This window comes from Podarcis melisellensis (assembly GCF_964234715.1).
Source record: "Podarcis melisellensis genome assembly, chromosome: 4".
NCBI lineage: Eukaryota > Metazoa > Chordata > Lepidosauria > Squamata > Lacertidae > Podarcis > Podarcis melisellensis.
This window is the reverse complement of record NC_138531.1, coordinates 34,545,276-34,566,380: the sequence shown is the minus strand read 5'-3', so window position 1 is coordinate 34,566,380 and position 21,105 is coordinate 34,545,276. Positions and strand designations below refer to the sequence as shown.

Below are 21,105 nucleotides of genomic sequence, written 5' to 3'. Positions count from 1 at the left end.
TTAGAGCCCCTGCACCACCATCATATGGGGACTTCCGAGCAGCTCCTGAAGCCAGCCAGAGCCAACTGCTCTGGGCTGCTGAGACTGCCACTGCTGCATTTCCCAGGGACAATAGATGAAATCCAGGGACAATCCGGGATGGAATTTGTCCGGGACTTATTTGCAAATCCAGGGACTGTCCCCGGGAATGGGGATGTCTGGTAACCCTAATGTGGATGCTTATAGTCTCTCTGTGTAATGTGGGGGGGAGGACTGATACTCCCTGATGGGTACAGCCCCCACACCAAGTTCTGGAGGTTCAAAGTGCTGTAATAGGAAGACTAAGTGCACATGAAGCCCCTTTAGCTCCAAGCCATTGTTGAGATATGGAGCCTGAAATATGTTGTGTGTAGTGCATTTTATTGCTAGGTACTGGCCAGTAGCTCTGGGGAGAGAAATTCTGATTGTAGAGCCTAGACACACACAAAGTAAGATATCTCTCTCTCTCTCTCTCTCTCTCTCTCTCTCTCTCTCTCTCTCTCTCTCTCTCTCTCTCTCTCTCTCCCCCCCCCCCAGCGGTGCTGATTGGACAGCTCCAGTGTCACTCGTGAAGCAGCTTCCCCCCTGTCTGGAGCAGGGCACTGACTGGTTGGCTCTTATGTCAGTCACAGAGTCACCTCCTCTTTTCTCAGAACCACTAAAGTATATGTCTGGTCTGGAAAGTGTTTACGAAAGATATTTAGATATTTAGGTGAATAACCGTGGAAGGTGCTTTGGGAAGAAGGGGTGGTTCCAAAGCAAGTGGCACACCTGAAACATGGGGCAGATGACAGCATTCAGTCTAGAAGATAATAAAATTATAAAGTTGGAAGGGACCCTGAGGATTATCTAATCTAACCCCCCTGGAGTGCAGGAATCTCAACACATGATCCCCCATCCAGTTTGAAACCTTTACAGCAACTATATCACATAACATGTAAAAATTAAAAACCAGATATCCTCAGCTAGCTATTGACAGAATATGCCTTCTTAATTGTCCTAAGGTTCTCAAAGCACAGTAAGAAAAGTAAGAAAGCCACACTGAGATTCATGTCTCTTAGTCCTAAACCTCCCTCTAAATCAAGCACCTGTCAATCAGATGGACATGAGTTGGCTGAGGAACAAAAAGAAAGACACCTGCAGAGTTTGCAGTTTTTAGATATATCTCAGTGTGGAAACAGTTCTCATAAACTGTTTAGGTTAAATTTTATTGTACACAGTGACTGGGATCCAATGAAAATAATTAGAGAATAACTTGAGTTTAATCTCTGAAGATCAAAATCCAGATCAAAAGACATTACTTTCTTTCTGTCACGTAATATATTTTTCACCCTTAACAAGGACAACTCAGTTTGACACACTTTTTTATGTTTCCATTGACTAGCAGAGAAAGCCAGACTGCATTGATGACCCTCAGAGGGAGAATAACTGACATAAATGAATAGATACAAACAGTTCACAACAACCAATACTTTGCTCACTTCAAGAGGGAATCAAAGGAGATATTATGTTGCACCGGCATTTCAGAAAAGTAGATTGAAGGTAAAAAATGTTCCTGGCCTATTTGTTAGCTGACTGATGCCATTGTATAGTTTCTTTTTTTTTTTGTCCTGTTTGGTAATAGTACTGTATTGCAAAAGGATGTTAAACGCAGTGAAGCAGCTGGATATTTCTGGACTCTGCACTTACTGCTCTTGCAAGCATTCTGTGCATTACTTCTGTTGTAAAGCACAAAATTAACATTTCTCTTCCCATCGCCATTCCATGCTTTACAACTGCTTCTACATACCTATTAGAGCAAAAATCCCCCCACTACTAAAAAAAAATTAGCTCTGAAGAAAAATAAGATATACGCAGGCTTCCCCCACCAGGTCTCTCTCAGGAAGGTCCACATATTCCAGCAGCCTATCTCATGATTTCCCACTTACATTAGTGGCCAAAATTGTAGAAATATTTTGGGGAAAGTGTATTTCTGAGGTTTTATGGCTCATAACACCGGTTTTTTTTGGAGTAATACCATAAAACTATATATCAGTGGAAAGATAATTTAATGAAGAATTAGGTAGGTAGCTGTGTTGGTCTGACACAGTCGAAATAAATAAAAAAATGTCCAGTAGCACCTTAGAGACCAGCAAAGTTTGTTCTGGGTATAAGCTTCCATGCATATGCACACTTCTTCAGATACTTCTTATACCCAGCTGCTGGGTGACTTTGGGCTAGTCACACTTCTCTGAAGTCTCTCAGCCTCACTCACCTCACAGAGTGTTTGTTGTGGGGGAGGAAGGGAAAGGAGATTGTTAGCCACTTTGAGATTCCTTAGGGCAGTGATAAAGTGGGATATCAAATCCAAACTCCTCCTCCTCCTCCTCCTCTTCTTCTTCTTGTAATGTAACTTGCACACACATGGGTTATGTCAGTTGAGCTGGGGTAAGGGACTTATCTATTGGTGAATCAAGGTGTGCCTGAGATATGCTGAACCCAAACGCTCCCATCCTACCAGGTCTTGGGTTTGGACTGTGCTGTCGAAGCAATCCTTTTCATGAAATGTGTCTGCTGTTTTAATTCAGGGACCATGTGATCCAGCTCTCAGACATCTGGGAAACACTAAACGTCATCCCTTTCTCTTTCATAAAGAGCACATACTCCCTTGACCTAAGCAAAATGGCTGCTGTCAACTGCCGTTAAGGAAAAGCTGTGAGTCAGCTACTCTTTTTAGTCTGCCGCTCTCTTCAGTCTGTTCCATTTTTAGTAGCGTCTCTGTGTTTTCCCCACATTCACTACAAAAGGTTGCTCTATTGTTTATGGAAATGGAAGCGGGTGCACTCAGAGTGAATTACTCATAGGGAAGAGCAGCTATCGGCAAGGTCACCTTTATGCCTCATAACTCTCAGGTACATCTCTGAGTTTGAGAGATGAAAAGCAGTAAAATATATATCTATAAGTTCTGTTCTACCAAACACTCCTGCATAGTATGGATCTGTGGAGTTTTAAAGCCTTAAGGCAGGAGGGAAAGTACCTTACATAACCTTCCTAGATAACCTCACATTATACTCCATGAGTCAAATCCAGCAAAAAGTAATAAATCTCCCTGCCTCCATCCCACAAGATCTGTAGCTGCCGGAGGACTGGAACTGTAGGCTCTTTGATTTCAGGTTTTGGGGGTGCTTGGAACTGAAATAGAGTATGAAACAGACATGATAAGAGTAAAATGCAACTGGAATTCCAGAAGATTTTATTTTAGAACTTAAAACTGCCCAAAGAAACTTGACTGGATCAGCAGCTAGAGGGGGGGGGGCACCTTTTCCCTGTACTGCTTTTTATCTAAATGCTACCCTCTACTAGAAAAATAATAATAAAGCCATGATACAGGCACAGTGTGGGGCTAGTAATTTTTTTAAGCAGACCACTAGAGCAGGCATCCCCTCCCTCAGCACCACTACTCCAACCGAAACCAGAACCTCCCTCACTTTAACATATCTTTAAATGTGTGGAGAGATCCTGTCATGTATCATCTATTTTATGTCTGTTTCAGAGCTGTGCTCAGACCAGAGAAGCTATATTGTTACTGGACTACAACTCCCATCATCCCTGACTATTGACCATGCTGGTTGAGGCTAATGGGAGTTGTAGTCTAGCAAGGTCTTCAGGGCCACTGGTTCCCCGTTTGTGTCACAATCTAAATTATCCTGCCTCTATTACAAGTCTAGAAAGGAAAAAATTCTTTTTTGTCCCAGCATCCCACTCCCACCTTATCTCTTGTGGATGCTGCAGCGCTGTCATATCTCCATTTTTAGAGTAGGGGTGGCACTGGTTCTTTCAGGAAGAATCTCCAAATCCCTGTAGCTTTCGAGTTGTTTCAAACCCTGAATCTGACTGCTTTTGCAGAAAGAAGCACTTCCACGCATTCACAAGGTATTGACAATCATGCTATTGTATAGCTTATATTCTCACATCCTGCTCCTTGTCTACCTGAACATCTCCTGTCGCTGTTACCAGCACCCACTCTGCATTCAACACTTTTATTGATCCAGGCAAAAGTCTCAGTCAATCGTTGCAAAGCGATATTGCTGAATTTTAACAGTTTTAGAAATGGCATGCTGCTTCCTCGTTTGAATTCCAGCCATGCTCTCATTTCAGGCAAGCAGAAAACGATGCACAAGCAAATAACTGTCTAGCACCTTTCACTTGGGTGCACAGCCATGGAAAGCATCTAAAATTACTTGTCAACTGATAAGACCTGCAAGCTTGTTTCATTCGCATCTTGAACCAAGCAGAACTACTTTGCTTTACGTTCTCAGCCCAGTAAAGCAAATATATTCTAGAGAGCAATATTTGTGGAGTCCTGTAAAATATATAGTATAGTAATTGGATATATTCTGTGAATGTAGGGTTCCATGGTTCATGAGACAAGTGGGCAGCCATTTTGGAAAATGGCCTCCATAGATTTCCCTCAGCATGTTCAAGATCTCTACTTATGTTTATATTGTTTCACACCAGGGGTTTTGCCTCATATAGGTCAGCCATAAAATTCCTACATTGTTTTTTTCCAGAGACAGGATTAATAATAACCTAAGAATTACAGCTACATTTCATTTTAAAAGGCACTCCTAAAGCAATTTAAAGGCCTGCTGAAATAAAAATGTAATGAGAGATCTGGTCAAATGAACTCCTCAGACAGGGTCAGGCATGGAAATGCATCACCTGCAAGTAGAGATGGAGTAGAAAACTGATTTTGTTTCTGTCTTAATTCATGCCTCTTGAACCAATATGCAAACCAAAATACAACTATCCTTCAAAATTTACACTTCAAATGCATTAAAAAAACTGACACTGACAAGCTGGTGAATATTCACTAGGTTTTTTGTTTTGCTTCATTAAAAAAAATACAAATTGTTGCAGAAATGCAGAGAACTGAATTTAAGACTGGAAAATTTAGAATCTTAGAGAACCAAAACTGACAGATTCACCCATCCTTACCTGCAAGTTTTATCCAGGTCACCAAGACCTCTCCACCAAGTAACTGTCCCCTCTTCTTTCGTCCATATAAGACTTTGGATGAGTTGCCACTTGGTGGTAGGCTAAGGAAAAGCTTTAACTGTGCAGAATACAGCCTGCAGTTCATATCTTATCCTTTCCTGATGAAGGCACATGACAACCCCTGAATATAAAATGACAGCTACCTGAACATTATTGCAACATTATGCATTTTTCGTTGGACCAAAGTATTGCTTTGCTTTAGCCAGTTTCTTACATATCTCTAAATTGTTGAACCTGTAGAAAAGTTCTATCTTCAAATAAATGGTATCAGAAAGGTATATTATTGTATGTACGTACACCTGGAAATATAGCATGCTACCTTAAATCTATGGAATGAGATTCCACTTATATTTCACAAGGAAACACTCCACGATAGCGGAATGTTTGCTCTGCAGAATTAAGGAGCAGGGTGTTTACAGTGGATTTGTCTTGGTTTTAGCAACTTGACCTCAGTGCTGAACTTCATCCTTGAATGTAAGTGGAGAAGTGCTGGCCAGCATAGACATTTCAGAACCAGTCACAGGGTACAGCTGAAGTATAGAAGAGCAGCACCATCTAATGGCGAATGTGATACTGTTTCGTGAGAGAAATGTTGATTTGCTTTCAAGCTCAGTGCCAACTTGCTCACTTACTGTAATGGTTATATGGGGTTGCTCGTGCGTAAGTTGCCGCCACTCCTGGCTAGGTGGCCTGGTTAAACCTTTCCTGGCTGGACAGCCCTCCACTTCGTGGCTGTTCAGTCGCTAGCAGTATCTGTCAGTGGGCGTTTCTTGAACCTCTTCCAGCAAAGAAGTTCTTTGACGCCTAGTCTCCTCCTACTCTCCCTGCTCGGGAGTCTTCTGCGCAGGGTGGGTTTGGGCAGCGGAGGACCCGTGCTCTCCTCGCTGGTCTCCTGCGAAGAGTCCTGGAGCCTCCTCGCTGCATCCCCCATCGGCCCCCCCTCTATCCCTGGTGTAGCGCTGATTATCTTCCCCAGCTGGAGACCTGCCTCTCTCCTTGCTTGGCCCCTCTCCAGCATCGCTGTGGAGCCGCGCCTCCTCCGCTAGTTGCAATGGCAGTTCCCTGACACTTACCTTCTTAAGACATTTTAATTTACATTGCCTCCCCCCCAACCAGCCTCATTGCTTATAGTGTCACCTGCCAATTTAGGATGACACTTCACGTATCTGATGTGATGAAGTAGACTCCAATTCACCAAAGCTATACTGAATAGCTTTAAGGTAGCCTCCTCCAAGCTGATATCCTACAGATTTTTTTGGACTGCAAAGCTAGAGGGTATCAGCCTGCAAGAGGCTACTCAGAAGTGCCAGAATGCTCTTTGTTTTGACTGCAATAGACTGTCCCCCCAAAATCATTACACAATACAGTAGCCCATACATCCATCTTCCAGGACTGTTTTGCATTTAAATAAATCCTGCTCATTAGATATTTCTATTAACTAATCCAAGGGTCAAAGTATTTACTGATAAGTCTTTTCTTTCATTCATTAATGAGTTGTCATTTGCAAAATAATTCATTTATTATAGAACAGGGCTAGTCTGAACAAAAAATAAGATATTGCCATCTGTCAAAAGGTTTTCTTTTGTTTCATTTATTTTTGGAATATACCGCCAATAACAGAGTAATGTGGTGTTCCTTAAGGGATGGATCACGCTCCAGAAATGAATTAACTCATTTTTAACTATTAGCTACTTTTGTTTTCATCACTGTGTATTTTGTAATAATGTTTTAAACTTCCGTTAGCTGCCTTGAATCCAAATTTGGGAGAAAGGCAGGATATAAATACGTAAAATAAAATAAATAAAACAATTAAGTCTCATTCTTTGCAGGTAGAGGCCTTGGAGCCAGAGTGGGAGAGACATAGGGACTGGTTTTCTATCATGAAGCCAGCAATACAAATGTCCGCTTAACAACTGCACACACAGAAATGCACAAGAAAACATACCCCACCATTTACCAGACCCCATAGCAGACTTGGAATTTGCTTTACAACATGTGAGTGAAGTGTCCTCTGGCCACTTACTCTATCCTAGCCCTCTCTCATGACCTACCATCTCAATGACCCTGAATCTGCTGTACATCTGTCTTAAGACATCTCCCTGCTCCTGTGTGATGGTTTCATTTCCCTCACTAGATTAGCATTCCATGACCGATTTTTTTTTTAACACCACATGACATCACAGTGGCCCAAACCAATGGCTAGTAGAATATACCTACGAATATTCACTATGTAGACTGTAAGGCATGCTTAAGCTGAAAGGGATTCTAGACTGAAAAGGCCAAGCAGGCACTCTCTTTCCCTAGGCTGCAATTAAATAAATTAGTACTGTAACATTTGACAGTTATTAGATTGCTATTGATATTATAATTGCGACTGTGAGTTGGATAGATATTTTTAACTTAAACCAAACCCTATCATTATTATTCTTGCTTTATTTGCCACGTCTGATAATAAAGCTGCAGAGACTATATTATTTTCTTCCTAAAATGGCGTCATACAGCTTTCCAGTTTTCTTGATTTCAATCTCCCTGAAGCCAGCTGCTGTGAGGAGGCTGCTGTACTCTGCAGGGGTCCGCTCTTTCCCTTCAGTCTGAACCAACATATTAATGGAATAGAGCTGGCTTTCCAAAGGACCGCTTCTGTCTTCATTCAGAAGTGTTTCAACTAGTAAAACACCACCACCTGGTTGGGGAAAACAAGATTCATTTTGACACATTGCCCAGCCTCATATTAATCCCATAATGGGTCTATAACCTCAGCCTAAGATTTCAAGAAAAAGAGAGCACCCAGGAATGAAGATGGAGCTACGTGAAACAGAACAACAAGGATTTAGACCGGTAAGCGAAGTATGGATCTCTATACTCTTCCTATAAACCAGAGCTAGCTAATGTGGTGCCCTCCAGATACTGCTGGACTACAAATCCCATTATCCCTGACATTGACGCTGATGGGAGTTGGAGTCCAAAGCCTCTCGAGGGTGCCAAGTTGGCTATCCCTACTATAAACTGAACATCTTCCATTGAAGTAAAATGATTTATTGTTGCTGCCATTATAAAATAACCAAAGACTTTTCAAGATGTTATGGAAAAGCTAAATTGATTGATAAAAGAAATGACAACACCAGGCTCATCATGTCATATATGTGACCATTGTGAATTCTACAATATGACTTGAAATTGTGCTGTTTTTTTCTTTCTTTTTAGTTGGTTTTCTAATAGTGTTTTTATAAATTGTAATTGTTTTACTGGTGATATGTTAATTATTCTATATGATTTGCGTTGCATTTGTAAGCTGCTTTGCAATTCACTTGAGTAAAAAGCATCACAGAAATATAATCAATCAATCAATGTATAGAAAGAAAGATGCTAGTATATTTAGCCTGCTATCACAATGCCACTGCCCCCCATGTCCATTTAGTCCTTCCTTAACTTCTGAAAGGGGAATACAACTACAACTGCCACTAACATTTCAGCTACCGGTACTTTATTTCTAATGCCAAGGACAGCTACGTAAACAAACTTAGGAGCTTGTGCATGCTTGGTGGGATTTTTGAATATTTCCTCCCCCTTTTAAAAGCAGGTTCCCATAGGCTATCACAACTATTTTTGAAATCCTTCTGAGCTTCAAAAATTGTCAGGTGGCAAGAGGAATGCCTGCTTTGAGAGTGGAAAAAAGCTTATCTGTGCACATGGGAGTAGCTGCTTGATGTTTTGAATCTCAGCTTTCTTTTAAAAAAATAGCACAAATAGAAAGGATCAGTAACAGTTGTAGAAAAACTCAAGAATGAAAGAGACAGCTGCACAAATAGATATCGTTCCCAATGTGTTTTCAAGAAACTTCTTATCGAGGGATATCTTTAGAGCTTCTTAATAAAATCTGTTTGGGGAACATTTGCTGCTGCAGCTCACCCCTTGATAAAAAGTTTCATTGAAGTATGTTGAGAACCAATAACTTCCACCCACCTGCATAGAGATACTTCCCGTTTCTCTTCTCTCTCTCTCTCCCCTCCAGCCTCAAACAGCTTGTAGCCCTCCAGTACAGATTGAAGGGCTACAGGGAGAGGAGAGGAAGCAGAAGCCTTTTTGCATGAGTGATATCTGCTTGCCTAGCCTGCCACCAATCCCACCACCCCTCCTTCCGCGGTTGCAAGAATGCTAAGTGACAAGCTGACGTCACAATTAATGAAAAGCACTCAGCACATTAAACAGTCCCAGAGAGATAAAGGCACTTGGTTTTTTGAAATGATGAATGCAATGTATAGCCAGGCTCTTGTACGTTATTATACACATGTGCGTACCAGTTTTGCAAGCCTTCTGCACCTTTTCGAGAAGCTGCACACATTTCTCATCTGCCCAATCGTGGAGGATCCTTGCTAAAATATACAGGTCAGCTTCTGGAACTGGGTCTGCAAAAAAATCTCCTGTATCAGGCAGAAAGCAAACATTAATTTCTGATTAACCGAGAATTCAGCATGTCAAGAAAACATGGAATGGGTCCAAAGTAGCTGAGATCAGAAGAAGATTTGCTGGTGTTTATTTTCATGCTTGAGCCAGCATTAAGGAACGGCGCTAGAGCTTATATATATTTGTTGGACATTTCAGAAGGGCCATACAACAAATAAAATATTTCAAATGTTGCGGGGCGGGGGGGAATAGCCTTAGGAAAAAAGGCACAGTATTAAAATATGGGGCTACTTTCTAAAGAGAGGGGAAAGGAATTTATAGTAAAGAGCAATGCTCTTCTCCTCATCCTAGTTTTCTCAGAAACCACCATCTTTACCTTCATGAAAAGTGATCCGCCGTTCCTCAGAGGACACAAAATGCTTCCTTGCTGTTTGTACTACTTTAGGCAGGTCGAAAATGGTGACTGAACAATTTGGATATAGTGAAACACATTCCTGGGCTAAAGCACCAGCACCTCCTTTTTGAAGAAAAAGGTAAAAAAAACAAACAGTAATGAGTTCAGAGGAGGAGGCGGAGAAAAATAACTAACGAACCAACCAACCAACCAACCAACCCATATTAGCACAGCACTATTTTGTTTCTCACATCCTTTTTTGAGTATGGATGGGCCTGCCTCTGGGTTTCTTACCATTTCTGGCAGGGAATGATGCCTGCTTCATCTGAAGTGGCATAAGTTTTGACTGTCTTGGCCTGGACAGGACCACACCCCAAGCTAAGGTCCCCTGGTATGCACCCGGCATGAAATGAGGTGACATTCCACAAATCTCTTTGATGGCACAAGGGGTGCTGGGACTTGAAATCAGCTCTGCCACTACTAACAGCAGCCAAGATACACAAGGAAATATTTGGTTCCTCTACAGAGAAATCCCTCAGTAGCCCCACTGAGTGCTGCAAACTGCATTTCCAAATCCTATAGGTATCACTGAGGCCAACATGGTTATGTACTAGAACATGCCAACCACTATAGTAAGGTCAGGTGAGCACACTGGTACTGCTGAGTACTGGATTGCCTCAAGCTGCCATATGATTAACTGCTTGCAACTCTTAAAATTCATGCCAGTCCATAAAATAGACCCAGTGCAGTTTTAATGCCTTCATTAAACTGGGCAGTTGTCTTACAGTGCAAGTTTTTCCATGCAAGATTTTAACATTTCTGTGTATGTGTCAAAGGAAAACTACTGAAACTTATTAAATGGCACTTACCTCCAAGATCGTATATGACAGGGAACAAAGAAAGATCAAATGCAGCTATCACATCTCTGCCACATATGCTCCAAATTGCATTCAATCCATACATGAATTTTATCATTTCTTCCTCTGATCTAGAGATTTGAAATTGTACAAGCAGTAAGCTCATTGCAAATGTCCACAATGATTTACTGCTATGTAAAAGACATGGACAGCTTTTCTGCCATCCTAATTAAAAGAGTTGCATATTCTTTAATACACCCATGAGATCTTTGTGCAGACGGCCCCATTCATTTCTGTGGAAGGAGCAGCTCTGCAAACAGACACATGGATCTGCTCTGTCTATTGCACAAGCAAGGCATCCTTGCAGTAGAGCTTGTGTATTACTGTGCTCAGAAAATCTCTTAAGAAATCAAGAATTGGACCATGACACCCTGGCCTCAGTTAGCCATATACTATTAACCTCCAAAACGGATTACTGCTGTGTGCTCCCCCCACAATTTAATGACCTTCACACTAACCATTGTTGCTATCAAAAACAGCGTGCACACAGAGACATTTGATCAGGAGCAATCTATTGTGTTTTAGATTAAACCATTATAGTGGAAGCCTTACCTGTAAAGTGCTTCAAAGACATCTTTTGATGAAATGCCAAATGCTCTCTCGTATTGGTTTTCCCCCTCCCTTAAATTAAGGGGGGAAAAATCTTGATAAATTCAACAGCTAACTTTAAAATGTCATTTATATTACATAATACTGCCATACTCAAGAAGAATCCTGAACAAATGCCTAAGAATGTTTGCATGATGTTGCTTATAGAGTTCACTTTTTCACAGGAGCAGTGATCCTGAAGTAAGCTAGCTTAAAAAAAAAAATCATCAAAACATTCTGCAACCTCCCATCCTTCCTGGGAACCTAAGAGACCGAAGTATGCTTATATATGCCTACATCCCTAGCTGTATCATGCAATTTAGCGATGTCAGCAATTACCTCTTCTGGAATACAAATTTGCCCAGCTTATCATTCTTAACAATATTGCAAATCAAGCTTCTCACCCCCTAGGTCTTCTCTGATTTGGAATGTAAAACAAGATTCTGCACACACACATCCCAACTATTCAGTGGCCTTGACAACCAAAGCCAGATAAGCTTTGTAGGCACATGCATGAAGAAGAAGAAGAAGAAGAGGAGGAGGAGGAGGAGGAGGAGGAGAAGGAGCAGGAGGGAGGGGGAGGAGGAGGAGTCTGGATTTGATATCCCGCTTTATCACTACCCGAAGGAGTCTCAAAGCGGCTAACATTCTCCTTTCCCTTCCTCCCCCACAACACATTGTGAGGTGAGTGGGGCTGAGAGACTTCAGAGAAGTGTGACTGGCCCAAGGTCACCCAGCAGCTGCATGTGGAGGAGCGGAGACGCGAACCCGGTTCCCCAGATTACGAAACTACCGCTCTTAACCACTACACCACACTGGCTCTTAACCACAGGCTCTTAACCACTACACCACACTGTGGCCAATGAAACTCTCACAGCTGTCTCTGAACTGTGTGAGCCAGACAACCTAACCAAGCAACCTTTTGCTTGGCACGTATAATCTGCTTTGGGCCAATTACTTTGATTTGTTCCTTGCGAAGGTTTCATGTAACTGATGTTTCTCACCCAGCTCTAAAAACTCTTTCTTTCCCCACTGAATGTATTTACACGGTCATTGCTGTTGTTTTGGCTGGGAAAGGTGGAGGTAAATTTCAAGGCAGCTTTCTTCTCAAGCAGACATAAGATAAAGTGCCTATCTGCAGAACACCACCAGTGAACATGTGCCAAGAGAGATCTCTTAGAAAACAGATGTGTGTGTTTTTCCAAGCACATGCCGAGGAAGCTTGTAATTGCCAAGTGCATTCTTAATTGAGCCAAAGGGAATTGTTCCATCACTGGTGCACATGGGTGATACAGGATGCTTCTCTGCCAGAGCTACGCTTGATAGTTGTTTTGAATTGAAGGGAAATATGGATTTAGTTCCGCCTTATACTCCTTCTGAAACAACTGACAGGTGTTAAGAGGGTCTCCAAAATGTCTTGAGCTCAAGTGCCTTCCCATTTTTTAATATTTCTTGCTTTCTCTGGATTATGGCAAATGACCAGAACTTGAAGATAATGGAAATTTGTTGGGAAGCTTCTACTTGGAAACTGGCTAAATGGGCCATTTTAAATTTGCATTAATTTCAGCTGAACTTGGAAAATCCTCTTTCACAGCTCCCAACCATCCGTGATAAAGAACTTAGTATTGCTAACAACAGCTACTTCAAAGAAGTCAGTAGAACCATATGGTGGTCCTCATTCGCTGAAAAATCCACCCCAATTTCCTTTGTTTTCTTCTGGCACAGACAATAGAATCAACTGGTATCTCAACACCTTCGTGCCAGTTCCTCATTGCTAAGTATCCTCCTGAGAATTCTCTCGGTAAATAGTGCTGTTATGACAAAGCATTCCCTAGCTGGTTTCCACACACCCGCAAAAAATGAATCTTCTTAAGCGTTAACAATAACACAATGCTACCACTTGGTGTGTGGTATAAAAAATAAAGTAATAGTGTAACAATAGTAACTCTATATCAGTCCTGTGTGAACTATTAGCACTTCAGCATTCAACAGTAAACAGTAGTTTTCCTGAAAAAGATCAATGCAAAGGGAATAATGCAGTGGTTCACTGCAAGTTTTTACAAAGCTTTCATTTTTCAATTATCAACATAAACTTCCTCATCGTTCGCCTTACCTCACAGCATCTGTCAAGTAGTGCCAGCACAAATAGATGGTTTTGGAATAGTACATCAAGTTATGATACTGAGACTTCAGACTTGATTTTGTGAGGTAGAGATTTGATATTTCCGTGTTTCCATAAAATGCTGAAGAGGAAGGAAGTCAGTATTTAGCACAGTGGTGATATCTGTGGCACCATCATCTTAAAAACAAGAATAATGCATCTGCACAGTTTATTTGTCCAGCTTAAAGCAGTTTTTGATGCAATCTTCTTAGAAATCTACACTGACTCTGCTTGCCTATCGCCAAAATATACGTCAAATTTGGGGATTTAACAGCATCCTTCTACAGCTCAAGGTGAAACTGCCTAGAAGGAGAGAGAAATTAGATGCCTTCTTGTGTATGCACAACACACACATTCACCCTTGAATGTTTCACAAAAGTCTTTCTGTTTTGCAGGTGGGAAACAGACAATCATTTAAAAAATGGTTTGAGAGTCACCTTCCATGGTGCATTCATGCATATATATATATATATTGTGGTCAGTTTCTAGGCACATAATGTGCAGAGGCCAAAACAGGGGTGGCTGGTCATGTTAGATTCCTCTGCCACGGTTACCTCCTTCCTTTTTCACTTCTGCTCTCAGCAGCTTTAAACCCACACAGGCATCTAGCAACCTCTCCATTCCGTGGAAACTGCTGCCCAGCTGCTCTGCAATGGCCTTCGAGGTCAAGAGATCTTCTGACTCTCTCAGCAGATCAAATACTCCCAGCTCACAGGCAGCAAACATCACCTAAAACCAAAGGAATGGGCAGGGATGAAAGAAGCAAAGAGCGAAAGCACAACAGCGGCTAACAGTGCAGTGACTTCTCAGAAGTAAGTCCTATGGAATTCAATGAGGCTTGCTCCCAGGTAAGCAGGGTTGGTTGGGACGGCAGCCTACAGTCGAATGGCAGAAATAATTTTAAACTGACCTCTGCAGTGCATTGTTGAGCTTCATCTAAGTCTTTATTAAACTAAGCATACATAGTCTGAATGCATATTTTTGTTGTGGGATTTTTATTGTTGCCATAAGGTAAAGGTAAAGGGATCCCTGACCATTAGGTCCAGTCATGACCGACTCTGGGGTTGCAGTGCTCATCTCGCTTTATTGGGTGAGGGAGCCGGCGTACAGCTTCCGGATCATGTGGCCAGCATGACTAAGCCGCTTCTGGCGAACTAGAGCAGTGCACGGAAACACCATTTACCTTCCCGCCGGAGCGGTACTTATTGATCTACTTGCACTTTTGCATGCTTTCGAACAGCTAGGTTGGCAGGAGCAGGGACCGAGCAACGGGAGCTCACCCCGTCGCGGGAATTCGAACCGCCGACCTTCTGATCAGCAAGTCCTAGGCACTGTGGTTAAACCCACAGTGCCACCTGCGTCCCGGGTGCCATACATAATATTACACAATAATACACAATACACAATTGTTGCCATACACAATAATAAAAACAGTATGTTGAAGTCACAGCTGCAAGTAGATGTCCTCATTGTTTTTATCCTGGCAACAGACTCCTTTTAAAAAGAGCAACATGATCTCTATACAGTATATGCTTGCTTCAATATCTTACTTTACCACAAATTTTGAAGGGATAATTTCCCCTTTGGGACTAATTCAAAGTTATTTATTGATTATTTTCTAGCATCTTTGAAAACTTTACTTGTTCCCAGTTTCCTTGTGGGTTTGCAAAACCTTTGCATTTTTCTATTGATTGGAATTGCATATCGCCTACAGAAGAGAATCTCTTCTCTCTCTCTCTCTCTCTCTCTCTCTTTTAAAAAGGGTTCATATTAGGAGTTTTCCTATTTCACACCTGTGAAGAATCTCAGATGTATATCAAAATGGAACTGTGTTGACACCTCTTGCTCTCTTTCCACAGTGAAATACTGTTGTTAAGAAACAAGGCTAGCTTCTTCCTGGAGGGCACAAGCTGTAAGCACTAAAGCAATTGAGCTCTTTCTACAAGCAGGCACTGAAAAGGTGGGAAAACTCTATGTGAGATTTACTTTTAAGTGACATCTTTGCTTGGTGCTGGATTTTTCCAAATTTGTATTCAGAGAAAAGTCAAAACATGCTTTGCTTTTAACCTAAACATGTATGGACTTTAGATTACCAAGAAATGATTGGTTTGGAAATTTTAGTTTATAAGGAGCCCTGGTTCAACGGAGATGATTCAAATGGTGGGGTTTAAGATTATTTACTTTGATACTGGTTTAAATCTCATTCATTGTATTCATTCCAGCACATTTAGTTAACACCTGTTGTTGCAAGCTGTTGAACACAAAATTAAAACAGATAAACTAAAAGATTCACCTCTATAGATGCTCTAGGTTCTGCACACATCCACAATAAGAAGGAAAAAGCATCACTTCCTAGTTTAAATTTTCTTGAGGCATATCATTTGTGAGCCTTACCTTTGATATTAAAAATCCATTCTGGTACTGAATTAAGAGACGAGGATATTCGAGGTCCTCTGCGGAGCTCATTTTTGTCCACTGCACTGTGAGAAATCCTCTTTCCTTCTTCATTTAAATAAGCCTCTTTAGCCTGTAGGCACAGATGATTCTGGGTAGTCCACTTTAACTGTACTAATACCACTCCAGACATATTTATTCTTATTACCACAAATGTGCTGACGCAAGCTCTCCCTTCCAGGGGATGCTGTAGTCAGTGTTGTGGGTTCATTTGCTCGAATTAAAAACTCCACTAGCCAAAAGAAGGGTCTGAACTATTGTTAAATATATTAAAATGTGACCACCGAATAGCTTCAAGTGTGCAAGACCAGTTGACTGTGCGAAAGAGGCATTTTGGATTCTTTTTATTTATAGCTTTTATATATACCAGGCATGTCCAACTCCCAAGAGACTGTGATCTACTCTCAGTATAAAAAAGCTGGCAGTGATCTACCCATTATCATTGGAGGTAGGAGGAGCATGTGTGGGGTGGGTGGATTGTCCAGAGTTCTTCAGCTTTTATTTGTTAACTTTTGGTAAACTTTATTTAATCCCATGATCAATAATCCCATGATCTACCAGAATCAGCAGGGGATCTATCGGAAGAGCATGATCTACTGGTTGGACATGCCTGATATATACCAACGACTCAGTGTGGTGTACAGTAATTTGGTAACAAAGGGTTACAACGAAACAAGTCATTCTGTTAGCACATGGACTTCCATGTTTGGAAGAGAACTTCTCAGATCTGCTCTGGAGGGTTGGGGGGAAACCCAGAACAGATTTTGGGGACACACAAGGAGAGAGAGAGGTGATGGGAACTTCCACTGTGCAAGTGTCAGCCTTTGCACTAAGATCAGAGGTGTACCTAGACCATAGCTGTCAACCTTTCCCTTTTTTAAGGGAAATTCCCTTATTCCGAATAGGATTCCTCGCAAGAAAAGGGAAAAGTTGACAGCTATGACCTAGACTCCCTTGCACCCTTGGCAAGAAGCTGTATTGGTGTCTCTGAAGTTGCATGAGACCATGGACCAGAAACTCAAAACATTTGCTTTTGTCTCCTTTTGCACTCTGCCAGTGACTTCCTCCATGGCTATTGGGTTCTCCTCTATGTCCCAAATCTGTCTGCCTCCCTGCCTCCTCTTGCTGCTTTGCCTTCTACCTCCATCCTTCCTTTTTTCTCTTCCTGAAACTCTGGCCTGTTCTGTCTTCCTTCCCAAGCCCCACTGGAGACTTGACTCACACTGCTAACAGGAGTGGTGGCTGACTGAGGAGGGGGCCCCCATGCCAGCAATCAGATTCCTCCGCTGAGGCAGTCTGTGCACCTCACCCAGCAACAGAGCACCTCACCCAGCAGCAGAGGAGCGGCCCAGGGAATACACAGACAGATGGGTGAGTTCCTAGCCTCTCCAAGCCAGAGTAGAGAGGCCTGGTTTTTGCATCCTCCTGGGCTTGAGTCCTTGGCAGGGGCCAATCGAATCAGCTCCTAGGTATGATGCTCCAAGCTAAAATGGAACAAGACCTTGTCAGCAGTGGCCCCAGTAAAGGATTTTGATTCCAATTAAAGTCAAGATGGGGACGCGGGTGGTGCTGTGGTCTAAACCACAGAGCCTAGGGCTTGCCGATCAGAAGGTCAGCGGTTCGAATCCCTGTGACGGGGTGAGCTCCTGTTGCTCGGTCCCTGCTCCTGCCAACCTAGCAGTTCGAAAGCACATCAAAGTGCAAGTAGATAAATAGGTACTGCTCCAGGAGGAAAGTAAACGGTGTTTCCATGCGCTGTCCTGGTTCGCCAGAAGCAGCTTAGTCATGCTGGCCACATGACCCGGAAGCTGTCTGCAGACAAATGCCGGCTCCCTCGGCCTATAGAGCGAGATGAGTGCGCAACCCCAGAGTCGTCCGCGACTGGACATAATGGTCAAGGGTACCTTTACCTATTTAAAGTCAAGATGATAGGACAAATACTAAAATAGATACCTGTGGGGTTGTCTGAAGTGAGTAGAAAGGGCTGAGGAAAAGGAATAGCGAATATTTTGCTTCTCCAGTTTCTGGAAAGTCATCAGTAGAGGCCTCAGACTAACCAGCCTGATCCCTCAAAATAATCCGATTAGCCTACTGAGATATAGCTAAGAGAATAAGCCTTGAATCTGCACCTCTAGTGTGAATTCATTAGATTACCTTAGACAATCTCTTTCAGCCTCAGCATCCTCCCCTTGAATCTGAAGTACCATCTTATGCCAGGGATAGCCAGTGTGGTGCCCTCCAGATGAACTCCACTTCCCAACATCATCCAGACCTTCACCGTTCCTCAGCATTGTTTTCTATGCATGTGAAGCACTTTGAACATCAAAAGCGCTGTACAAACATTATTGTTGCATGATTATTCCACACAGAAGATGCGTGCTGTAGAGGGAAGTAAGAGGCACATGGGGCTTGTCAACCTGGGAAGGTAGCCCATCTAGAAGAAGGAAAACCTCTTTAAGGAAATTTTAAACGTCTGCTGCCTTGCAGGATATCTTTGGGGGAATAAAAGGCTCAGGACCCTACACAAATCCAAAGTGGAGTCCCTAAGACAGTTGGATGACAACTTGTGCACCTCCTTCCAGCAACTCCTGCAGCCAAGCTGGTGCTAAATGTATCACTGTGTTTTCTTTGGACCACACCAGCAAGTCTGAGAAGAGCATCTTCTTGTCTGGGCAGCTCAGGACCTCTATACCATGCTGCCCAGGCTTGTGCCCCGAGGCCAAAAAAAAATTAGCACTTTGGTATTGCTAATGCAGCGGTTTGACTTCACCCCTGGAGGCACACTCCATTGTCTCTTGAGACAGATGGGTGCCAACAAGAGAGTGAGGTTGCTATGCATATAATTAAACCCAGATGCAAACAACACTTTCTTGCTATGGCTCAAATGGCATCTGTCTCTTTAGGAGGCCCAAGATAATCAGCTGAAAAGATTTACTCAAGTAGTGCATCTGAAAGAGGATTGAAGGTTCCAGTAACTAAACTGATTGAACACATTGCAAAGGTTGCACAAGCTGCTTTTTGTCCTTGATTATTACCATCTAAGCTCTCATTAGAATATGAAGAAGATAAAACTAGAGTTTGGTTTCATTTGCCAAGAATATTTTAAGGTGCTCAAACCTAATGCCCAAAGTGCTTGTTATGAAAATATTTTCCCTTTTTGTGGATACCTCTGGTTTTCCCATCTCAAAATGGATATGGTTGAGTGAGAAAATACTCAAGGATTGGAGCAACTTCCCAATTAGGAAGATGGAAGCAGCCAGTAAGCAAAATTTGTGCTTCACTTGTGACAAAGGGTAATCCAGTCCTCACATATTTATAGCCAGATTAATGACAAAAAACACAGGCTTCTGATTAATGACAAAAAACACAGGCTTCTGCTAATTAATTAAAATGTGGTCTTTTAAAATTAAAAGATAGGAAAGCGTCTCTTCTCGGGAAACTGAACCGTGCAATAATAATGTGTGCTGCTGCATAGTACAATCACAAAATGTGCACAGAGCTAGAAACAGGCCAACATTTTCTGCAATGTCGCATTTAGACTACTTACCACATTTGCATACTACCTTGATTCCAAGTTCTATGTGTATTAATGTGAACTCTGTCCCATTTCTTTCTCACAACTATTGTGTAAGGTGCAGTGAGCCTGCAACTTATGCACATTCAACTTACGTGAATTCAGCTTTACACTTGGTCAAAAAAATTAAAAGGGGGAGGGAAGGAATCTGGTGTCTGTGGGGAAAAAGAGACTTTGGCAATCCCACCCGCCCTTCCACCCAATGCATGATTTTGGCTTCAAGAATGATCCCTGGAACTTAACCACATGCAAGTTGCAGGCTTACTGTACGTTAAGTTCAGAGAGAAAGTGTGCTGAGCTTCAAAGCTGCATGTGGATTTGAACCCTAGTTTCTTTGATGCAAGTCCAACTATCCCATGTTCTTCTGATGCATGTGTCAAACTACAAACATTAAAATGAGTGGGCTGAGGGACTAAAGCATATTTTATTAGTGAGCTACTGTTTTGAATGTTCTAATTCACTCTGATTTTCTTAAAAACGGCCTTGTTCTCTTGCTCCATTTCATCACTCTACAGTACATCTGTATGCCAGACATGGCTCTAATCTGCATCTGGTTATGCAACATTGTGCACATTACTGTGTGGAGTGGATGGAGTGGGTTTTAGCTTGTAAACATGCTCATTTCGTTCTAAGAGCCAGTGTGGTGTAGTGGTTAAGAGCAGCAGTCTCGTAATCTGGGGAACCGGGTTCGCGTCTCCGCTCCTCCACATGCAGCTGCTGGGTGACCTTGGGCTAGTCACACTTCTTTGAAGTCTCTCAGCCCCACTCACCTCACAGAGTGTTTGTTGTGGGGGAGGAAGGGAAAGGAGAATGTTAGCCGCTTTGAGACTCCTGAAGGGGAGTGAAAGGCGGGATATCAAATCCAAACTCTTCTTCTTCTAAGAGAAAATTCTCGCCTGAATTAGGTAACGCTCAACATTAGAACTGCTGAAAAAACCACCAGTGTCACAAATTGTTTTCTGCACAAAAAAATGCAATGTGCGAAAGCAACTATGTTCATGGTGATACCTTTTAAGAACCTGGGCCAATTAGCCTGAGGGCTAGAAGTTCACAGCTAAATTTGTGTTAACAGGAGTATCTCTTTTAAAGCCATCAGAGATGGCAAAGGGAAAAAAAGGCTAAGTGAGGGTGAATTTATTCAAGGCTACTTAGGTCAAAGGAAAGCCACAGCAGTTATGTGGTGGCTACTCTCAAAAAACATTTTTTTAAAAAAAAACAACCCTGTAATTTGAGATGTTGCTTTTAAGTTCATAGCACAGAAGCCAGAAAGTATGCAGAGCACTGTCAGCAGTGCTTGATCTCATTTTGGATATGCAGGTGCACAGATGTTCTCAAATGCAAGCATGGCTAGAAAATTTGACTGAAGCATTAGGATACCTATTATCCACCATCAAGGGGCACACATGGAACTGTGGAGTACTTCCTGTGCAAGTGCAAACTTGACCAGACTCCAGAAGACTATGAGGTGGCTTCTGGGCAGATAGCAGGACTTCCCTAGCCTGCTTTTACCAGTGCAGCCCATGTGCCCCTAAACAACTACTCACGAGGGTCAGGGGAT

The 21,105-nt window shown here is 42.3% G+C and overlaps 1 protein-coding gene and 1 long non-coding RNA gene across 3 annotated transcripts in view; both read right to left on the bottom strand.

The window, feature by feature from the left end:
- The window catches only part of LOC309367971, a 370,139-nt gene that overhangs the window by 328,996 nt on the left and 20,038 nt on the right, over positions 1–21,105 (bottom strand). The gene's annotated exons all lie outside the window — the stretch shown is intronic.
- ASMT (acetylserotonin O-methyltransferase) lies at positions 6,578–17,945 on the bottom strand. Of its 2 annotated transcripts, none has more exons than XM_081908097.1 (9): positions 17,927–17,945; positions 15,914–16,046; positions 14,074–14,248; positions 13,472–13,601; positions 11,323–11,391; positions 10,723–10,841; positions 9,836–9,976; positions 9,354–9,476; positions 6,578–7,738 (listed from the first exon to the last, which is right to left on the bottom strand). In XM_081908097.1, the coding sequence occupies exons 2-9, from the start codon at positions 16,025–16,027 to the stop codon at positions 7,527–7,529; spliced, it is 1,083 nt and encodes a 360-aa protein (XP_081764223.1). In that variant the 5' UTR covers positions 16,028–16,046; positions 17,927–17,945; the 3' UTR covers positions 6,578–7,526. The 2 variants fall into 2 exon arrangements, with proteins under 2 accessions (XP_081764223.1, XP_081764222.1); XM_081908096.1 differs by lacking the exon at positions 17,927–17,945 and adding an exon at positions 17,115–17,264.

What these genes read in the sequence shown, in the direction of transcription:
- ASMT (XM_081908097.1), bottom strand. Translation starts at nt 16,027, where the DNA reads ATGAAGAAGGAAAGAGGATTTCTCACAGTGCAGTGGACAAAAATGAGC. An exon ending in ATGGATTTTTAATATCAAAG is followed by an intron (nt 14,249 to 15,913) that starts GTAAGGCTCACA and finishes CTTTGGTTTTAG; the next exon opens with GTGATGTTTGCTGCCTGTGA. An exon ending in TGTCATATACGATCTTGGAG is followed by an intron (nt 9,977 to 10,722) that starts GTAAGTGCCATT and finishes TTCTTCAAAAAG; the next exon opens with GAGGTGCTGGTGCTTTAGCC.